Consider the following 21,793-nt stretch of genomic DNA (forward strand, 5'->3'; position numbering starts at 1 on the left):
TCCTAAATGTAATTCATAACAAGGTCAGAAGATGAAAAGCACTAAATAGTTATACAATGTGCAATAGTAGGTAAATGAACCCGGTGCTGCGACCGCTAGGTATAACAGACCAAGTCAATTGCTCTCGGTACGGCGACCGTGGAGATGTGTGAAATAGTCAAGTAGTCCACGGTGCTGCGACCGTATGCCAGAAAGAAGAAACAAAGTCACAATGTAGCGGTACTGCAACCGTATGCCAGAAAGAAGAAACAAAGTCACAATGTAGCGGTGCTGCGACCGTAGTTGGTAGTACAATTCAATGGGACACAGTGTGTCAATGTTGCGAGGGTGCATGCTGTCTCTAACAGAGTGAGGGAGCCATGGATTGGCAGTGGGCCAAAAGGAGGAAGCTCCAGCGGTTGCAAGGCTGGGTAGTGGAAAGGGGGAAGAAATATCTTGTGGTACTATGTACCTCTCACCCGGTCACTCCTATGGACTTTGTGATGTCGGTCCTCACTCTGGAAACGAAGCCGCTTGTTTGTGGCTGTCTGCGGTCACTGGTGCTCGGCTTCTCCTCATGGCGGTGAGCGTGTTGGGCGCGCAATAGAATCCTGGCGTGCTGTGATGATCCTGTGGTTCTGTGATTGAGCTGGTGATGATAGTGCTTGCAATGGTGTCTACTGCCTTAAGACTAGACGCATTTCGGACCCTCTAGGTCCGTCCTCAGTAGTCTCAGGACTAAAAGTGAAAGTTGCCGGCTAGCTCAGTCGGGCTGTTCGGGATAGCCGCGGCTAATCGCGGCATCCCGAACAGCTGACAGCACAGCGGGAGGGCCCCTACCTGCCTCCTCGCTGTCCGATCGCCGAATGACTGCTCAGTGCCTGAGATCCAGGCATGAGCAGTCATGCGGCAGAATCGTTGACCACTGGTTTCTTACGAGAAACCAGTGATCAGCATAGGAGATCAGTGTGTGCAGTGTTATAGGTCCCTATGGGACCTATAACACTGCAAAAAAAAAAGTGGAAAAAAAAGTGAATAAAGATCATTTAACTCCTCCCCTATTAAAAGTTTGAATCACCCCCCTTTTCCAATAAAAAAAAAAACACAGTGTAAATAAAAATAAAAATAAACATATATGGTATCACCGCGTGCGGAAATGTCCGAATTATAAAAATATATCATTAATTAAACTGCTCGGTCAATGGCGTGCGCGCAAAATAATTCCAAAGTCCAAAATAGTGCATTTTTGGTCACTTTTTATTTTGGATAGGGGATAAGATGTATTAGGGCCGGAGTACCCCTTTAAACCCTTCAATATTAAAAGTTTAAATCACCCCCCTTTTCCCAAATTCCATATAAAATATATGTAAACATAATAAAAATTAACATATGTGGTATCGCCACATGTGTAAATTTCCGAACTATAAAAATATAACGTTTACATAAAAAAAATATCAAAGCGCAAACTTTGGTCACTTTGTATAATAGTCCGATGAATACAAAAATGGTATCGATAAAAACTATGTGAGCCCTTACACATCCCTGTATATGGAAAAATAAAAAAGTTACAGGGGGTGAGAAGAAAACATTATTAAACCTACTAATTTTTATGCATAAAGTTATAACTTTTTAGCAGGAATAAAACAAAATCAAACCTATATAAGGCAACCTTCAAAGAGATAAAGTGGCACTATTGTTGCTTTGCCGGCATACACTACAGGGCACCACCTCTTCTATTTGTCACTGCGGGAGACCGGGGTCCTTGGCATGCAAGTCCAGCGGTGCAGGGATCCAGAGAACTCGGCCTCTGTACTACAGTATAATCCACTCAAAAAGAAAAGCTATTACCCACACTCACCGCTAGGCTTCAGCTAGTTGACTCTGCATCAGCTTCTAAGGACGTCTCCGGTATCAGACGTGCTGCAAACAAGGGCAAAACTAAAATGACTGCTGGAGACCAAGACCTCAATATAGCAAGTACGTGGGATTCCACTGGAACAAATAAAGACCTGCATAACTTACTGGGAGAAACTGAATAAATTCCCTGAATTTGGAGAAGTGATGACATTTCTATCCTGTCATTGAGACCTATAGATCCAAGCGCATCTGTGTGCATGATCCAATAGGGCTCAGCACGTAACAACAATGTATTCTTGTCACATCCTGATCCTGCTTGTGTAATTACTTCTAGACCTCCAAATTAGAGACCTCTCGTATCACCACTGTGCACTTCTTTAACGTGCTTGATTAGCCATGGTGCTCCGGAACCTGTTTGAAAGGAATGGAGGTGTCCTCGCATTCTGATGCGAAGTTGGCGTATAGTCTTTCCTATGTAGGACCTTTGGCAATCACATAGAATGAAGTATACAACATATGTGGTCCGGCACGTGATCAATTTTCTGACTGCAAAATAATACCCTCCTAGTCTTCCTTTACTCATACAGCTGTTATGTTTACACTGTGGGCAGCTTCCACGTTTTTTTTTTACCTATAGGTAAAATGGGTTTCTCTTGTTTCCCTCCACTTTTCCTCTTAAGCTTCTCTTTTTTGAGGTTCAGCAACTCTCCTATGGTGCGATTTTTCTTGTAGGTGACAATGGGGCCCCTAGACGTGATCTCTTTCAAATTTGGTTGTTGTTCCAACAAATGCCAGTTTTGCCCAATTGCCAATTTAATTCTTGCATTCATCGCACTATTCTTAAATGCGAACACAAATCTATTATCTCTGTTCCTCCTCCTTTTTTCTACTAATAGGTCCTCCCTATCTCTGTTCTTTACATTGTACAAGGCTTCATCCACCACCTGTTGTGGGTAACAAAAAATGTGGAAGCTGCCCACATTGTAAACATAACCGCTGCATGAGCAAAGGAAGACTAGGAGGAAATTATTTTGCAGTCAGAGAATTGATCACGTGCCGGACCACGTATGTTGTATACTTCATTCTATGTGATTGCCAAAGGTTCTAACATAGGAAAGACTATACACCAACTTTGCAACAGAATGCGAGAACACCTCCATTCCTTTCAAACAGGCTCCGGAGTGCCACGGCTAATCAGGCACGTTAGAGAAGTGCACAGTGGCGATACGAGAGGTCTCAAATTTGGAGGTCTAGAAGTAATTAGATAAGCAGGTTCAGGATTTGACAAGAATACTTTGTTGTTACATGCTGAGGCCTATTGGATCATGCGCACAGATGCGCTCAGTGACAGGATAGAAACGTCTTCGCTCCTCTAAATTCAGGGAATTTATTCAGTTTCTCCCAGTAAGTTATGCAGGTCTTTATTTGTTCAAGTGGAATCCCACGTACTTGCATTATTGAGGTTTTTGTCTCCAGCAGTCTTTTTAGTTTTGCCCTTGTTTGCTTTTTGTCCGTCTTCCCGTTCCGTAGAGGAACTAATCACATGATCGGTACTTCTCTTTATTTACTATGTGCACAGCGTGATGCTTGATACGAGGCCAGAAAAAGCGTAAAACCAGTCGTCAGCCGCCTCAGAGCATCCTGCAGCGCGTCTGACACCCGAGACATTCGTGGAAGCCGTTGTAGCTGAGTCGTCTAGCTGAAGCCTAGTGGTGAGTGTGGGTAACCGCTTTTCTCTTTGAGTGGATAAACCTATATAAGGTGGGTATCATTTTAATTGTATGGACCTACATAATAAAGATAAAGTGTAATTTTTACCAAAAAGTGCTCTGCTTAGATTTGGAAGCTCCCAAAGGTTGCAAAATGCTGTTTTTTTTATTTTATTTTTTATGTAGCCCCACAAATTTTTTCTAGTTTTGCCATACATTTTGCAGTGAAATTATTGATGTCATTCTAAAGTAAAATTGGTGGTGCAAAAAACAAGCCCTCATATGGGTCTGTAGGCGAAAAATTTTAAGTGTTATGATTTTTAGAAGGTGAGGAGGAAAGAAGGAAAGTTTAAAAATAAAAAAAAACTGTGGTCCTTAAGGGGTTCAAGTCACCTTATGTTTGATAACCTCTTTAATTTTTAAATCTTTGGACTACAATCAGTAGTTAAGACCAGGCTTAAAGCCTTCAGGTGTTTTCTTGAATAAATATTCAAATTTTTTAAACAACCATATTATAAAAGGTCTTAATTTTCATCAGTAACAACATATAAAAAGTTTTTGGATCTGACAGTGCCCATTTAATGCATCCTCATGTTCATTCTTAAGAGGGCTCTCTAGAAAAAGTCCTGGTGTACAGGACAATTGTATAAACTATTGCTAAATAGATTGTGAACAACTGTATTCTTTGTTGTGCAGAAAGAGATGTAAATAATTTTTACTCACCTTGTGACCTTATTTTACAGTTTACATATGAACTCACTAGGTCCTGACTCCTGCAGAGAAGTAAAAAACATCCTATTACATCCAGACTGTGCAATCAGCAGCTTGAGGTAAGCATATCTAAAGAATCCTTAAAGGGGTACTCCCGTGGAATTTGTTTATTTTTTTTTACATTAACTGGTGCCAAGAAATTAAACAGATTAGTAAATTACTATTGAAAAATCTTAATCCTTAGCACTTAGGAGTCAAAATCAGAGTGCAAAAGGAATAACCAGAAGACACGCCAAAGGGCTAGGACCAGAGACATAATAAAAAGTAGGCACAGGTCAAACCAGGAGAGTAACGTCATATCCAAATCGGGCAAACTGTCAAGATACAGGGTTGGCTGAGTAGATAGGAAAAATGCTACTGAAGGCTGTATTAGACAAATCGCAGGCATTTGTGGCCAGCATATAACCTGACAGGTGGCGTTGGATGCCAACTGATTGGCCTGCTAGCCCTGTTCATTATGGGACAGGCAGCTACACACCACCTGTCCTTTATTCCCTTTGCAACTTGAGAACGCCATGTGGCAGAAGATGGAGCCTGTGTCTGAAGCACAGAAGCCTTTTTAAGAGAGCTCCTGACAGTCATCTCCCTTTCACACAGACTGCTATCCATGCCCCTGTCTCTCTCACAGACTGTTATCCATGCCACATCTCTCTCACAGATGCTTCTTATGCCCCCCCCCCCCCAACTCTCTCTCTCTTATATACGGCTACCATAGTTCCCTAGCTTTTTTTTAACATTTTTTTACAAACTGCTCTCATGGTTTTCCATTACTCTTACATACTGCTCCCATGGTCCAACCATCTCTCCCACAGCTATGCCCCCCCCCCTCATTTCTCATCCGAATTCTCCCATTGTCTCCGATCATTCTCAGACTGCTCTTTTCCTGCAAACAGACTGCACACAAACCTCTTTGAACGATCTCTCACACTACTTCCTTCTAGCTGCAGTCCAAGCAGGAAGATGGTGATGATATGTATTTTATCAGTTACCTAGTAACTATCTTACTCCCGGCCAAATCCGTATACAGAATGTATATACCGTATATCCCGGCGTATAAGACAACTTTTTAACCCCGAATTTTCTTCTGAAAAGTTAGGGGTCGTCTTATATGCCGGGTATTGGGGTCCGGCATAGGAATACTTATGATTATCTTCCCAGCTCCTGTGTGCGGCTGCAGGCGGGGGCCAGCCAGAGCATGTACAAACTAATAGCTGTCCGGGCATGCTGGTAGTTGTAGTTTTGCAACAGCTGGAGGCACCCTGGTTTTTAGTATACATGAATTCGTTTTTGCATGCTCTGGCCGGCCCCCGCCTGCAGCCGCACACAGGAGCCGGGAAGATAATCATAAGTATTCCTAGGTCGGACATCCCTGTGTCCCGAAAAATCTTTTCGGAACATAAGGATGTCCGCGGGTCACTAACCATTCCCCGACCACCACGCGTCCTCCTGCGGTCTTCCTCCGGTCCTTCTGCGCTTCTCCACCTCTCTATGGTTGTACGCACGTGACGTCCCGTGCGTACAACCATAGAGGCGCAGGAGGACGAGAGCTGGCCGGGGCCTGGTGAGTGACCAGCGGCGCGTCATCTACAGTGTTCCGATCACCGCTCCTCCGGTCCCGGGACTGCTACTATGGTCCATAGGCCATAGCAGTAGATTGTGACCCCGGGCCGGGGGAGCGGTGACCGGAACACTGTGGGGGGCAGTACACAGACATACAGCCCCCAGCCATACACTCTATATGGCTGGAAGTTGTATGTCTGTGGGGGGAGCTGCCTACTATTGTGTGGGGGGGAGCTTTCTACCATCGTGGGGGGGAGCTGTCTACTATTGTGGGGGGGAGCTGTCTACTATTGTGCGGGGGAGCTGTCTACTATTGTGCGGGGGAGCTGTCTACTATTGTGGGGGGGAGCTGCCTACTATTGTGGGGGGGAGCTGTCTACTATTGGGGGGGGGGGAGCTGCCGACTATTGTGGGGGGGAGCTGCCGACCTAATGTGGGGGAGCTGCCTACTATTGTGTGGGAGCTGCTGGCCTAATGTGGGGGAACTGCTGACCTAATGTGCGGGAACTGCTGACCTAATGTGGGAGAGCTGCCTACTATTGTGGGGGAACATGCTGCCTACTTAATATGGGGGGAACTACAAGGTACTGTACATCGCGGTAGGAGGGGTAGTCTTATATGACAAGTATATCCCAAACTCTCTATTTTAACTGTAAAAGTTGGGGGTCGTCTTATACGCCAGCATATACCAAAGTAGAAGTAAATCAAACAGAGCCATGTCAGTTTAAGTACTTCAAAATTCTGCTTCTGCCCTTTATTGCAAACCGTCCAACCTTATATCACCATTGCAATTAACATAAGTTCTCACCCTCACTAGGGGGGTGTTCTTAGTCCTAGCATACCATATAAGGTATAGTCCTTTGTTAAACTTCAGCGGGGCTTCAAGTCCTCTTGGGTGTTGGCCAGCAACTTCCTCTACTCGATGGTGGGGGTGAAACAGGATGGAGCAGAGTAGCACGAGGAGAATGGAAACTTTTTGTCCCAAAATGGCCATTTTATGTTGCATACATATATTCACACATATATACGTCCATTACAATCCCCCCTTAAAATGACCATTTTACCTTGCCCTAACTTCCATCATCCTAACTCATCTGCCCCAATGTTTTCTCAAACATTTCACTGTACTTTAGATGACCCATGGCTTGTCCATGGACCCCCTTAGCCTCAGTCAGATGCTGTCCCTATAGTTCACTGGTGTTATCGATGGCATTGAAGCTCTGTAATAGTGTATAGGCTTCATCTGTAATCTCAAGGTCCACATTCGTCCTCACTGGCGTGGCATTCTCAAGGGTCATCTCACACTTCTTCTTTAGGCAAGGCAAAGCACAACACACAGCAAAAGCAAGATTATCAGAATTCTAAGTATGGTTATTTTACCATTTGTGTCCTGTATTGGCTGAGATATATGTGCAACAGGTCTCCCCAAACATTTTACGTACCCCCCCCCTCCTTTTTCCGCTTACACCATACACCATATCTAATGCCATACCATTTTGGAACCTCATAGGGGATGTGGCTCTTAGTTGTTTGGCCTGACCTTTCAGAGCATTTACTGAGAAATGTATGAATCTTTGCTGGCTATAATGGATATAAATAATCCAGTCTACATTCTTGTTTATGGAAATCTGGGGTATTATAGACTCAAATCCGGCATTTTCTTGACCTATAGCTTTAAACTCATCTGGGACTTCCTTTGGGACTCCTATAACATCAATATACACATGTTCAAGGCTCCCAGCAGGGGCTGCACTTTTACTTCTAGAGTGTGGTTTGGGTTCCTTTGTAGGTTCGGTAGTGAAAATGTGTATGGGCAGAAGAGTCTTAGTTAATGTGAATTCTCCAGTTCAATTCCCTTCTAATTGGATTCTAAGCTTCATATGCCCAAGTATCCCATACTTTACTATAGTTACCATTTACTCATCCCACTAGCTAGGCCTATCCTTTCTATAATCTTACACCAAGTATTCCTTTTCTTTATAACATTATCACCCACTTCAATGCTTACTTCACCTTGCTATTTGCACATGTTCATCCACTGATTCTCCTCATACAATGTCACATCCTAACAATCCGTTGTGATAATCTTTTCCTTCGGAGCAACCATGGTTATGTACAGACATAGATTTAACAGTTCTCAGAGAATATATCTTAAATACGTCTCTATATATATATATATATATATATATATATGACATGTGCAATTCGTTTCGGACGCAATTAGTTTTTGTCGGAATTGTTCATATTTCGTACATTCGGATTGATCCGAATGTACGAAATATTTACATCCGAATGAATCCAAAATCCGAACAAAATGAATTGTGCTTGCCTACGAAATTGTGAAAAACGAATTTAATTTTTGGTAAAACAAAATTCGTTTTCATCTAGAAGCAAGGAACCATTATCGGCAGCGGGTGCACGGAAAAGAAGAGACCCGCGGAGATCAGAACAGACAGGTAAGATAACGTATTATTCTATGTGATTCATTAATACATGATGTAATGTTGAATGAATGAATAAATGTATGTATGAATGAATGAATGAATGCTGTATGAATGATTGATGTGTTTGATCGATGTGTTTGATTGTCGGGTGATTTATGTATAACATGTCATGTCACTTGCGCTAACCGTGTTTCTGTTACCAGGGTGCCTCCAGCTGTTGCGAAACTACAACACCCACCCAGCATGCCCTGACAGCCAAAGACTCTGCTCCATGCTGGGAGCTGTAGTACCTACATTAATAGACAGATCGCAGCAGGTGTAAGAAGTTACACTCGCTGCAATATGTCTATTAATGCAGATACTACAGCTCCCAGCATGGAGAAGAGTGTGCTCTGACACCCAATGTGATTGTCCTGTTTATTGCAGAGATGGAGCGGCTGTATACAGCGCTCCCATCTCTGCTCTATACTCGGCCACTCACTCATTCATATTTTCCTCAGAGCGGTGATTGGCTGCAACCATCCGGCCAATCACCACTCTTGGCGGAAAATATGAATGAGTCAGGTGAATTTGTTGCATGGGGAGGGATGCTTCTTTTGCAGCGCTGGAGTCTTCCTTCTGGAGCCCACTCTGCGCTAACAGATCGTTTATTTAGTTAAAATCAGATTGAAAGAAGTGCTGTAGTTTTGTTTCATTGTAACATGCCATTCCTAATTGTGCACAAATGTATCTGAAAAGTGCAAACAGCTTGTTACAATGAAACAAAACTAGAGCACTTCTCTCAATTTGATTTGAACTAAATATACGATCTGTTAGAGCAGAGTGGACTCCAGAAGGAAGGACTCCAAGCAAAAGACTGAAGCATCCCCAATGGGGATGCATTGCTGGAGTCCTTCCATCTGGAGCCCACTCTGCTCTAACAGATCGTATATAATTGCCGTTTAGAACATTTAGGGTCCAAACGTTCTAAATGGCAATTATCCAATTAAGTCTGCAGTTTTATGAATAAAAAATGTTCCCACGGCAATTACTATGAGACATATCGCCCCGGGTGTTAGTCGTGACATCCGATGCGATCACAGCTCTGAGGAAAATATGAATTAGTGAGTGGCCGGAGTATAGAGCAGAGATGGGAGCGATGTGTACAGCCGTTCCATCTCTGCAATACACAGGACAATCACATTGGGTGTCAGTAGTGATACCCACTGTTATCTGTTCTTACCTGCAAGTACTACTACTCCCAACATGGAGCACACTCTGCTCCATGCTGGGAGCTGTAGTATCTGCATTAATAGACAGATCGCAGCGAGTATAACTTCTGACACCCAATGCGATCTGTCTATTAATGCAGGTACTACAGCACCCAGCATGGAGCAGAGTGTGCTCCATGTTGGGAGATGTAGTACCTGCAGTTACAGAAAGATCACAGTGGATGTCACTCCTGACACCCCCTGCGATCCTCCTGTATAATGTATAGATGAGGCCTGCGCTCTTCTATGGTCCCTGCACTGCCGTATATATGCACATATTCATATTTCCCGCAGAGAGCTGTGATTGGCCAGATGGTTCCAGCCAATCACAGCTCTCTGTGGGAAATCGGAATGTGTATATATATGGCAGTGCAGGGGACCATAGGAGAGCGGCCGCTGCATCTACATAGTAACATAGTAACATCTATACATTATACTGGAGGATCACAGCGGGTGTCAGGAGTGACATCCACTGTGATCTTTCTGTAACAGCAGGTACTACAACTCCTAACATGGAGTACACTCTGCACACTCTGCTCCATGCTGGGAGCTGTAGTACCTGCATTAATAGACAGATCACATTGGGTGTCAGAATTTACACTCGCTGCGATCTGTCTATTAATGCAGATACTAGAGCTCCCAGCATGGAGCAGAGTGTGCTCCATGATGGGAGTAGTAGTACTTGCAGGTAAGAACAGATAACAGCGGGTATCACTACTGACACCCAATGTGATCGTCCTGTGTATTCCAGAGATGGAGTGGCTGTATACATTGCTCCCATCTCTGCTCTATACTCCTGCCACTCACTCATTCATATTTTCCTCAGAGCTGTAATTGGCTGCAACCCTCCGGCCAATCACAGCTCTGGGTGGAAAATATGAATGAGTGATGTTCTATTCACTGGCAGGAGCAGAGATGTGAACGCTGTATAAAGCCGCTCCACATCTCTACTATATTATGAACGATTAACACCCGGGGCGATATGTCTCATAGTAATTGCAGTGGGATCATTTTTTATTCATAAAACCGCAGGCTTAATTGGATAATTGCCGTTTAGAACCTTGGGATCCTAAACATTCTAAACGGCAATTATCCAATTAAGTCTGCGGATTTATGAATAAAACATGTTCCCACGGCAATTACTATGCATCTCATTGACCTAGTAACCCAGTTCAGAAAAAAATGAAGGGATTTTAAAAATGAAAGAACTGAAATATGGGTTATGGCTAGAGATGATCGAACTTACAGTAAATTCGATTTGTCACGAACTTCTCGGCTCGGCAGTTGATGACTTATCCTGTGTAAATTAGTTCAGCCTTCAGGTGCTCCGGTGGGCTGGAAAAGGTGGATACATTCCTAGGAAAGAGTATCCACATTTTCCAGCCCACAGGAGCACCTGAAAGCTGAACTAATTTATGCAGGAAAAGCCATCAACTGCCGAGCCGAGAAGTTTGTGATGAATCGAATTTACTGTAAGTTCGCTCATCTCTAGTTATGGCATGTTTGCCAATGAAGCAGGGGGCCTCCAGCTGTTGCAAAACTGCAACTCCCAGCATGCCCAGACAGCCTTTGGCTGTCAGGGCATGCTGGGTGGGTGTTGTAGTTTTGCAACAGCTGGAGGCACCATGGTAACAGAAACACTGTTAGCGCAAGTGACATGACATGTTATACATAAATCATCCGATAATCAAACACATCGATCAAACACATCAATCATTCATACAACATTCATTCATTCATACATTTATTCATTCATTCAACATTACATTATGTATTAATGAATCACATAAAATTATATTATCTTACCTGTCTTCCAATGTTCCGATCTCCGCGGCTGCCCTCTTTTCCTGCGCACGCTCCCGATAATAGTCTCCTGCTTAAAAAAGATTTACCCCAATGTACCCGAATACCGAATGTATCCGAAAACAATCAAAACCGAACCCCCGAATACAGAATGTATTCGAAAAATCAAGCCCGAAAAATTTACCGAACTGAAAATTTTACCGAATTTTTTTTTCTTGTGCACAAGTCTAAAATATATATATATATATATATATTTTTTTTTATCTATATCTATATATATATATGTATATTTGTATATATATATATATATATATATATATATATAGATATATATATATATATGTATATATATATATATGTATATATATATATATATATATATATATATATATATATATATATATATATATATATATATATATATAGGATCATCATATGTAAGCGTCTCTTTCCTCAATTATTTCCTGGCACACACTCATAGGTTTTAAGGAACTGGGTGACAATTACAGAATCTTAACTAGGCACATCTTTACAAAAGGTTCTTAGTTGTATTCTTTACTGTATATATGGTTAGGGGATCAGTACAGTCGGACAAGGACATGCTTATATTGGCCCACCTTAAGCAGTTAGATGAAGTCTACGCATAGTCTCTGAAACAGTTAAGATGATTGAGTCAGTTGGTCAGGTACCTTTATTGGTTTACCTAGGTCATAACAGGTACAAACCTTTGTTCTGCATTGTTGAATCCTGAGGCCACCCAATGTACGGACATTACTACACACATAGCTCCCTTCTGCTTAGTGTATGGGATCATATATGTTACAAAAATGAAAAAAATAGGGAACCTTTAAAATGTTAATATTTATTGTATCCATTAAAATATGAAAAAAACTTTTTGGAAAAAATCACACCACGTGAAAAAACTAAGAATGTATTGCCACCGCCATATGTTGGTATCTTTCTTGGTGCTCACCTCTCCACATTAATTCATACAGATGAGAGCCCCAACATTGTATTCTTATATTCTTATATTAACGCCACAGTCTTTTGATCACTGTTCACACTTCTAGTAATGACACAGTCTTTTGATCACTATTCACACTTGGTTTGTAGAGCCAAGAGAAAATATTCATGCAAATTCCGCACTTTGAATCCAAAAAACTGTTAGTAATTTACTGCATCCAGTGCTATATATTTTAGATCACTGATCACACTTCTAGTAACGACACAGTCTTTTAGTAACGACACAGTCTTTTGATCACTATTCACACTTGGTTTTTAGAGCCAAAAGAAAATAATCATGCAAATTTTGCAATTGGAATCCATAAAACTGTTAGTAATTTACTGCATCCAGTGCCAGGTGCGACCGCCATCAGAGTTATGCACAAGCTCACTCCACAAACAAACAACAAAAAGAAAGGAGATGCTGGAATAACAAAGCCTAAGTACGGTTCCTGATGAATTAAAGGCTGAAGGAAACGCGTTGAACCGAAATCTTACAGAGGAGCAGTGTGAACGAACACAAGGAGAAGACATCAGGTTTTTTTCTCACGTCCTCTATCAATTTGCCACCATGTGTGTGAATATATGAAATGAAATCATCTTAGTATTCTAAAGGGATAGTGCAATAATATATGAAGCTTAAACATGTCTATTAACAAAAATAACTAAACTAGTAACACGTTTGCAAATGTGTAAAATACTGGTTTAAATATATCTGGGATTAAGTGAAGTTCATTTAAGAGGAACTGTGCAATATCCAATAAGGCGCTGATACACATGCAGATAGTGGACCTATTGGACTTTGTACAAACACCCATGGGACAAGGAAGCTTTTTGCACAAAAAGTTATATAAAACGCCTTCACCTTGTTCACATTGATGCGATTTTTATGGATGAATAGTCTGGTGCAACATCTATATTAGACATTCCAGTCTGTACCAATTTGTTGTGTGTGGATGATTGAGCTTGGTGCTAAATATCTGTAAAAACGCAGACATTCATATATAATAAATATTACGGACAATCACTGAAGCGTGTTCCCATAACATCAAAAGGAACAGTGCATGTAGTAAATCATCCATTTCAAACATATGGCACTGGATGCAGTAAATCACTAACAGCTTTACGGATTCAAATTGCGGAATTTGCATGATTATTTTCTCTTGGCTCTAACCAAGTGTGAATAGTGATCAAAAGACTGTGTCGTTACTAAAAGACTGTAGCGTTACTAGAAGTGTGATCAGTGATCTAAAATATATAGCACTGGATGCAGTAAATTACTAACAGTTTTTTGGATTCAAAGTGCGGAATTTACACAAATATTTTCTCTTGGCTCTACAAACCAAGTGTGAACAGTGATCAAAAGACTGTGGCGTTACTAGAAGTGTGAACAGTGATCTAATATATATGGCACTGGATGCAGTAAATTACTAACAGTTTTATGGATTCCAATTGCAAAATTTGCATGATTATTTTCTTTTGGCTCTAAAAACCAAGTGTGAATAGTGATCAAAAGACTGTGTCGTTACTAAAAGACTGTGTCGTTACTAGAAGTGTGATCAGTGATCTAAAATATATAGCACTGGATGCAGTAAATTACTAACAGTTTTTTGGATTCAAAGTGCGGAATTTGCATGAATATTTTCTCTTGGCTCTACAAACCAAGTGTGAACAGTGATCAAAAGACTGTGGCGTTACTAGAAGTGTGAACAGTGATCTAAAATATATGGCACTGGATGCAGTAAATTACTAACAGTTTTATGGATTCCAATTGCAAAATTTGCATGATTATTTTCGCTTGGCTCTAAAAACCAAGTGTGAATAGTGATCAAAAGACTGTGTCATTACTAGAAGTGTGAACAGTGATCAAAAGACTGTGGCGTTAATATAAGAATATAAGAATACAATGTTGGGGCTCTCATCTGTATGAATTAATGTGGAGAGGTGAGCACCAAGAAAGATACCAACATATGGCGGTGGCAATACATTCTTAGTTTTTTCACGTGGTGTGATTTTTTCCAAAAAGTTTTTTTCATATTTTAATGGATACAATAAATATTAACATTTTAAAGGTTCCCTATTTTTTTCATTTTTGATATATTTATACGAGTTGGGAGACCTACATCCTTTGGATCATTATAGTTTTTTCTTATCATATATGTTACCATGGTGTACAAGAATGTTTGCAGACACAGCTTAGTACCAACTCTCCAGATGCCGTCTTTGCCCTGTACCATCTTTTTCTTCTTCCATTGGTCTCTCTCTGCATGCATTGCTTGTTCCTGCAAGAGACCTAACCAGACAGATCCACACTCCCTATCCATCTGTACACTCTGTACCATAACTGTGTTAGGACAGGAGCACTGTAGCCTTGGCAGCCTTCTCCGCCATCCAGTCCCCTTGGCTTCTGAGGTTTGTTTCCTTCATATGGGTCTTATCTTTATGATGGCCACCTTCTCTGGCAGCTCTCAGACTTTGAACACTTGAATTGCAAACTACAGACTCCACATTTTGATTGGTTTACCCAAGAATTCAAGAAAACCTTTACTCCAATAGGTCCATACTTGTGGGCAGTAATAAAAGTGTACCCGGACTCATTATGTCATACCTTCAGATATCTTACACATCTCAGTGAATATCTTCAACTCTAGTTTTCTGAACCACCAGCTCAGATTGAGTGGTTTATTGCAGTAGAACTTCATTCTGCATGTGGTCACTATATATCCTGCCTTATGTATTACATCTTTGCATTACTTGGAGTAAGCTTACATTTACAACTCAGCATTAACCATGGATTCTCTGATATCCTATCATGGCTCTTTAATATTTACCCTTATAAGTTCAAGACAATCAGCATCCTCATGTTACACTAAATTATCATTATAAAGTTGTGTTCACCAAGTATATGTATCCAGCACCACCGCAGTTAATCAAAACCAGCACAATTCACAAACTTGACAAGTTATGATTAACTTTGGACAGGTAAAGGTGATAGGGTTGCGCTATACGCCGAATTGATTTGCCTCTAATCTGAAACAGTGAGCGCTCCGCTATCTATCTCCTTGTGTGAAATTATCATTATAAAGTTATCCACTCATAAGTGATGTTATTCAAATAAATGCAATGTAAAACATTGTATATGCAGGTACTTTAAACATACTCAAGTTCAAACAATAGATATATATATATTTCCTTCAAGGCTAATGTGACTTTGTGTCCCAGGAGAGGAGGCTGTTCTGTCAATCTCCCTATAAGCCCCACCTTTCTCCTCCCTCTCCTTTACGTCACTGGTCACCACTCCTTTGAGTCTGGCTTTTTGTTCTCCCTCAGGTCTGGTCAGTCCTCAATCACACTTGAAAATCTAGATGACTGGATTCCTGTGTTACTTTACAAGGAGACATACAATACACACGTAACTTGTAACAATACCATTATTTACAAATACTCAACGTACAACAAACAGGGCCCACATTCTCACCAAAAATGTAAAAGAATAAAAATATACAGAGCTCTTTCAAAAATTGGGAAAAATCGCCTTCAATGTGCATTATTTATTATCAATAAACAATTAGCTGATTTTAACCCCTTCAGGACCAAGCCCATTTTGGCCTTAAGGACCAGAGCGTTTTTTGCACATCTGACCACTGTCACTTTAAACATTAATAACTCTGGAATGCTTTTAGTTATCATTCTGATTCCGAGATTGTTTTTTCGTGACATATTCTACTTTAACATGGTGGTAAATTTTTGTCGTAACTTGCATCCTTTCCTTGTGAAAAATCCTAAAATTTGATGAAAAATTTGAAAATTTTGCATTTTTCTAACTTTGAAGCTCTCTGCTTGTAAGGAAAATGTATATTACAAATAAAAAAAAATTTATTCACATATACAATATGTCTACTTTATGTCTGCATCATAAAAGTGGCGAGTTTTTACTTTTGGAAGACACCAGAGGGCTTCAAAGTTAAGCAGCAATTTTCTAATTTTTCACAAAATTTTCAAACTCACTATTTTTCAGGGACCAGTTCAGGTTTGAAGTGGATTTGAAGGGTCTTCTTATTAGAAATACGCCACAAAAGACACCATTATAAAAACTGCACCCCCCAAAGTATTCAAAATGACATTCAGTCATCATTTTAACCCTTTAGGTGTTTCACAGGAATAGAAGCAAAGTGAAGGAGAAAATTCACAATCTTCATTTTTTACACTCGCATGTTCTTGTAGACCCAATTTTTGAATTTTTACAAGGGGTAAAAGGAGAAAATGTATACTTATATTTGTAGCCTGATTTCTCTCGAGTAAACACATACCTCATATGTCTATGTAAAGTGTTCGGCGGGCGCAGTAGAGGGCTCAGAAGGGAAAAAGCGATAAGGGGATTTTGGAGAGTACGTTTTTCTGAAATGGTTTTTAGGGGGCATGTTGCATTTAGGAAGCCCTTATGGTGCCACAACAGCAAAAAACCCTCACATGGCATACCATTTTGGAAACTAGACCCCTTGAGGAACATAACAAGGAATAAAGTGAGCCTTAATACCCCACAGGTGTTTCACGACTTTTGCATATATAAAAAAAAAATTTTTTTTTCACTAAAATGTGTGTTTCCCCCCAAATTTCACATTTTTCCAAGGGTTAATAGCAGGAAATACCCCCCAATATTTGTAACCCCTTCTCTTCTGAGTATGGAGGTACCCCATAAGTTTACCTGAAGTGCACTATGGGCAAACTACAATGCTCAGAAGAGAAGGAGTCATATTTGGCTTTTTGAGAGCAAATTTTGCTCGGGGGGCATGTCACATTTAGGAAGCCCCTATGGTGCCAGAAAAGCAAAAAAAAAACACATGGCATACCATTTTGGAAACTAGACCCCTTGAGGAATGTAATAAGGAATAAAGTGAGCCTTATTACCCCACAGGTGTTTCACGACTTTTGCATATGTAAAAAAAAAAAAAAAAATTCACTAAAATGTGTGTTTCCCCCCTAATTTCACCTTTTTGCAAGGGTTAATAGCAGAAAATACCCCCCAAAATTTGTAACCCCATCTCTTCTGAGTATGGAGGTACCCCATAAGTTGACCTGAAGTGCACTATGGGCGAACTACAATGCTCAGAAGAGAAGGAGTCATATTTGGCTTTTTGAGAGCAAATTTTGCTCGGGGAGCATGTCGCATTTAGGAAGCCCCTAAGGTGCCAGAACAGCAAAAAAAAACACACATGGCATACCATTTTGGAAACTAGACCCCTTGAGGAACGTAACAAGGGGTACAGTGAGCATTTGCCCCCCACTGGTGTCTGACAGATCTTTGGAACAGTGGGCTGTACAAGTTTTCATTTTCATGGACCACTGTTCCAAAGATCCGTCAGACACTTGTGGGGGGTAAATTCTCACTGGACCCCTCATTACATTCCGTGAGGGGTGTCGTTTCCGAAATGGGGTCACATGTGGGGTTTTGTTTTTTTTGCGTTTGTCAAAACCGCTGTAACAATCAGCCACCCCTGTGCAAATCACCTCAAATGTACATGGTGCGCTCTCCCTTCTGGGCCTTGTTGTGCGCCCCCAGAGCACTTTGCGCTCACATATGGGGTATCTCTGTAGTCGGGAGAAATTGCGTTACAAATTTTGGGGGGCTTTTTTCCCTTTTACCTCTTGTGAAAATGTAAAGTATAGGGCAACATCAGCATGTTAGTGTAAAAAATAAAAACATTTTACACTAACATTCTGGTGTAGACCCCAACATTTCCTTTTCATGAAGGGTTAAAGAAGAAAAAGCCCCCCAAACCTTGTAACGCAATTTCTCCCGAGTACAGCGATACCCCATATGTGACCCTAAACTGTTGCCCTGAAATACGACAGGGCTCCAAAGTGAGAGCGCCATGTGCATTTGAGGCCTAAATTAGGGATTTGCATAGGGGTGGACATAGGGGTATTCTACGCCAGTGATTCCCAAACAGGGTGCCTCCAGCTGTTGCAAAACTCCCAGCATGCCTGGACAGTCAACGGCTGTCCGACAATACTGGGAGTTGTTGTTTTTCAACAGCTGGAGGCTCTGCTTTGGAAACAGTGGTGTTCCGGACGTTCTTATTGGGGGAGGGGGGCTGTGTAGGGGTATGTGTATATGTAGTGTTTTTAACTTTTTATTTTATTTTGTGTAGTGTAGTGTTTTTAGGGTACAGTCACATGGGCGGGGGATTACAGCGAGTTTCCCAGCGCAAAATTTGCTGCATCTCAAGATGCGAGAAACCCACTGTAAAAGCCTCGCCCATGTGAATGTACCCTGTACATTCACGGGGGTGGCGGGGCGGGGGGGGGGGGGGGCTTGCATCAGCTGTTGCAAAACCACAACTCCCAGCATGCATGGTCTGTTAGTGCATGCTGGAAGTCATAGTTTTGCAACAGCTGGAGGCACACAGGTTAGGAAACACTGAGTTAGAAACAGACAATGTTTCCCAACCAGTGTGTCTCCAGTTGTTGCAAAACTACAACTCCCAGCATGCCCAGACAGCTGAATGGCATGCTGGGAGTTGTAGTTCGGCAACATCTGAAGGGCCAGATGTTGCTGAACTAAAACTCCCAGCATGCCTGGACAGTCAGTGCATACTGGGAGTTGTAGTTTTGCAACAGCTGGAAGAGCACAGATTGGAGACCATTATACAATGGTCTACAAACTGGGGCCCTCCAGATGTTGCAAAACTACAACTCCCAGCATGCATGGTCTTTTAGTGCATGCTGGGAGTTATAGTTTTGCAACAGCTGGAGGCACACAGGTTAGGAAACACTGAGTTGGAAACAATGTTTCCCAACCAGTGTGTCTCCAGCTGTTGCAAAACTACAACTCCCAGCATGCCCAGACAGCTGAAGGGCATGCTGGGAGTTGTAGTTCGGCAACATCTGAAGGGCCAGATGTTGCTTAACTAAAACTCCCAGCATGCCTGGACAGTCAGTGCATGCTGGGAGTTGTAGTTTTGCAACAGCTGGAAGAGCACAGATTGGAGACCATTATACAATGGTCTCCAAACTGGGGCCCTCCAGATGTTGCAAAATTACAACTCCCAGCATGCCCAGACAGCCAAAGGCTGTCTAGGCATGCTGGGAGTTGTAGTTTTCAGACTCCTAGAAGCAGCAGTGAAGATCTTCACTGCTGCCTCTGAGGACCATATACTTACCTGACGGTCCCGTCGCTGCTCGTCCACGTGGCCGGTCCTGCCGCTGCTCCTCGGTCCTGCCGCTGCTCCAGGTAAGTCCGCCGGTCCCCTGATGTTCCCCCCGTGTGCCGCAGGTCCCCGCGAGCCCCTGCAGCCTTCGTCCCCCGTTCTGCCCGACTTCCAGGGGCGGGCAGTGCGGGGGATCTGAACTTTCACCCCAGATCACTGTGATTGGTCCACAGGGACCAATCACAGTGATCGCTGACCAGGACCATCAATGGATGGTCCTGGGGGTGAAGCAGAAGTTGTCCCCTGCTGGAAACAGCGGGACTTCTGCCAGTTAACCCGTGCGATGCTGCGCATCGCCGGGTTAACTGAATGTCATTTATAAACGCCGGGTTGCGCGAACGCACTGCACAACCCGGCGTTTATATATGCCATTCTGCGGGAAGGGGTTAAATGCTTAAAGTAATATTCATCAATTAAATAGTGATCACTTTTTGATTGATTTATGTCTTATTTTATTTTTCATGGCCAAACTTCTTCTCTTGTTACTCCTGTAATTTAATCAGACCATTAATTGCATTTCCTTATACAGGGTGGGCCATTTATATGGATACACCTTAATAAAATGGGAATGGTTGATGATATTAACTTCCTGTTTGTGACACATTAGTAAATGTGAGGGGGGAAACTTTTCAAAATGGGTGGTGACCATGGCAGCCATTTTGAAGTCAGCCATTTTTAATCCAACTTTTGTTTTTTCAATAGGAAGAGGGTCATGTGACACATCAAACAATGATGTGCTTAATTTTAACGTAACTTTATGCTTTGATGAGTTGTTTACAAGTTTCTGACCACTTATAAAATGTGTTCAATGTGCTGCCCATTGTCTTGGATTGTCAATGCAACCCTCTTCTCCCACTCTTCACACACTGATAGCAACACTGCAGGAGAAATGCTAGCACAGGCTTCCAGTATCCGTATTTTCAGGTGCTGCAGAATGGGCAAAACAAAAATTGGAACAGGACCCTCAGTTTACGCAGAAGATTTTGTTCAGTGATGAGGCAAACTTTTATGTGAATGGTGAAGTTAACAAACAAAACTACCGCTATTGGTCTGACACTAACCCACATTGTATAGATCCCTCCAAGACTGTTGGAACACAAAAATTGATGGTATGGTGTGGTATCTGGGGTACAAATGTTGGGGCCATTCTTCATCAATGGAAACCTCAAGGCCACTGGATGTGCAAAATTGCTACATGATGATGTGTTTCCCTCTTTATGCACTGAAGCTGGCATGTTCCCTGAGTTTTTCCAGCAAGATGGTGCACCTGAGGGTGTCAGGTCTGAGCATTCCTAGATGAACAGTTTTCTGGAAAGTGAATTGGTTGTCGTGGGCCAGTTGAATGGCTCCCAAGGTCTCCCAATCTGACCCCCTTAGACTTTTATCTTTGGGGTCATCTGAAGGAAATTGTCTATGCTGTGAAGATACGAGATGTGCAGCAGCTGAAACTACAGATACTGGAAGCCTGTGCTAGCATTTCTCCTGTGGTGTTGCTATGAGTGGGTGAAGAGTGGGAGAAGAGGGTTGCATTGACAATCCAACACAATGGGCAGCACATTGAACACATTTTTTAAGTGGTCCGAAACTTGTGAACAACTCATGAAAGTATAAAGTTACGTTAAAACCAAGCACATCATTGTTTTTCTTGTGAAATTCCCAATAAGTTTGATGTGTCACATGACCCTCTTCCTTTTGAAAAAAACCAAAAGTTGGATTCAAAATGGCTGACTTCAAAATGGCCGCCATGGTCACCACCCAACTTGAAAAGTTTCCCCCCTCACATATACTAATGTGCCACAAACAGGAAGTTAATATCACCAACCATTCCCATTTTATTAAGGTGTATCCATATAAATGGCCCACCCTGTACATTTCATTTTTTGCATCCATCCTGCGCAACTGTGAAAACAAAACTTATTAGGAAATTAATAAAATGTGATTTTCTTATGTTCTTTACCAATTTAAAAGGATCCATTACAACATAAACACTTACATAAACAGCTTCACTAGAAAACATTCACTGGTCATAGTCCATGTATTCCTGATTCATTAATCTACATCAAGAAGAAGAAAGTCCAGCGCAGTTATTCCAACAGATATGCGGTTTATTTCGTGCAAGCAGGACACAAGACAATCATGGTGGTGACGCGTTTTGGCCGGTGGCACCCGGCCCTACTTGTACAAAGGTAAGACTGCCATCTTTTGGC

At 41.9% G+C, this 21,793-nt stretch overlaps 1 protein-coding gene across 2 annotated transcripts in view; it reads left to right on the forward strand.

Moving 5' to 3' along the window:
* NLRX1 (NLR family member X1) overlaps positions 1-21,793 on the forward strand; it is a 301,404-nt gene that overhangs the window by 264,988 nt on the left and 14,623 nt on the right. For both annotated transcript variants that reach the window (XM_056541804.1, XM_056541805.1), the window contains one exon: positions 4,289-4,375. In XM_056541804.1, coding sequence (XP_056397779.1) covers positions 4,289-4,375 — 87 coding nt within the window. The remainder of the gene's footprint in view (positions 1-4,288; positions 4,376-21,793) is intronic.

The sequence above is a fragment of the Hyla sarda genome, chromosome 10 (genome assembly GCF_029499605.1).
Source record: "Hyla sarda isolate aHylSar1 chromosome 10, aHylSar1.hap1, whole genome shotgun sequence".
NCBI classification, from domain to species: Eukaryota; Metazoa; Chordata; class Amphibia; order Anura; family Hylidae; genus Hyla; species Hyla sarda.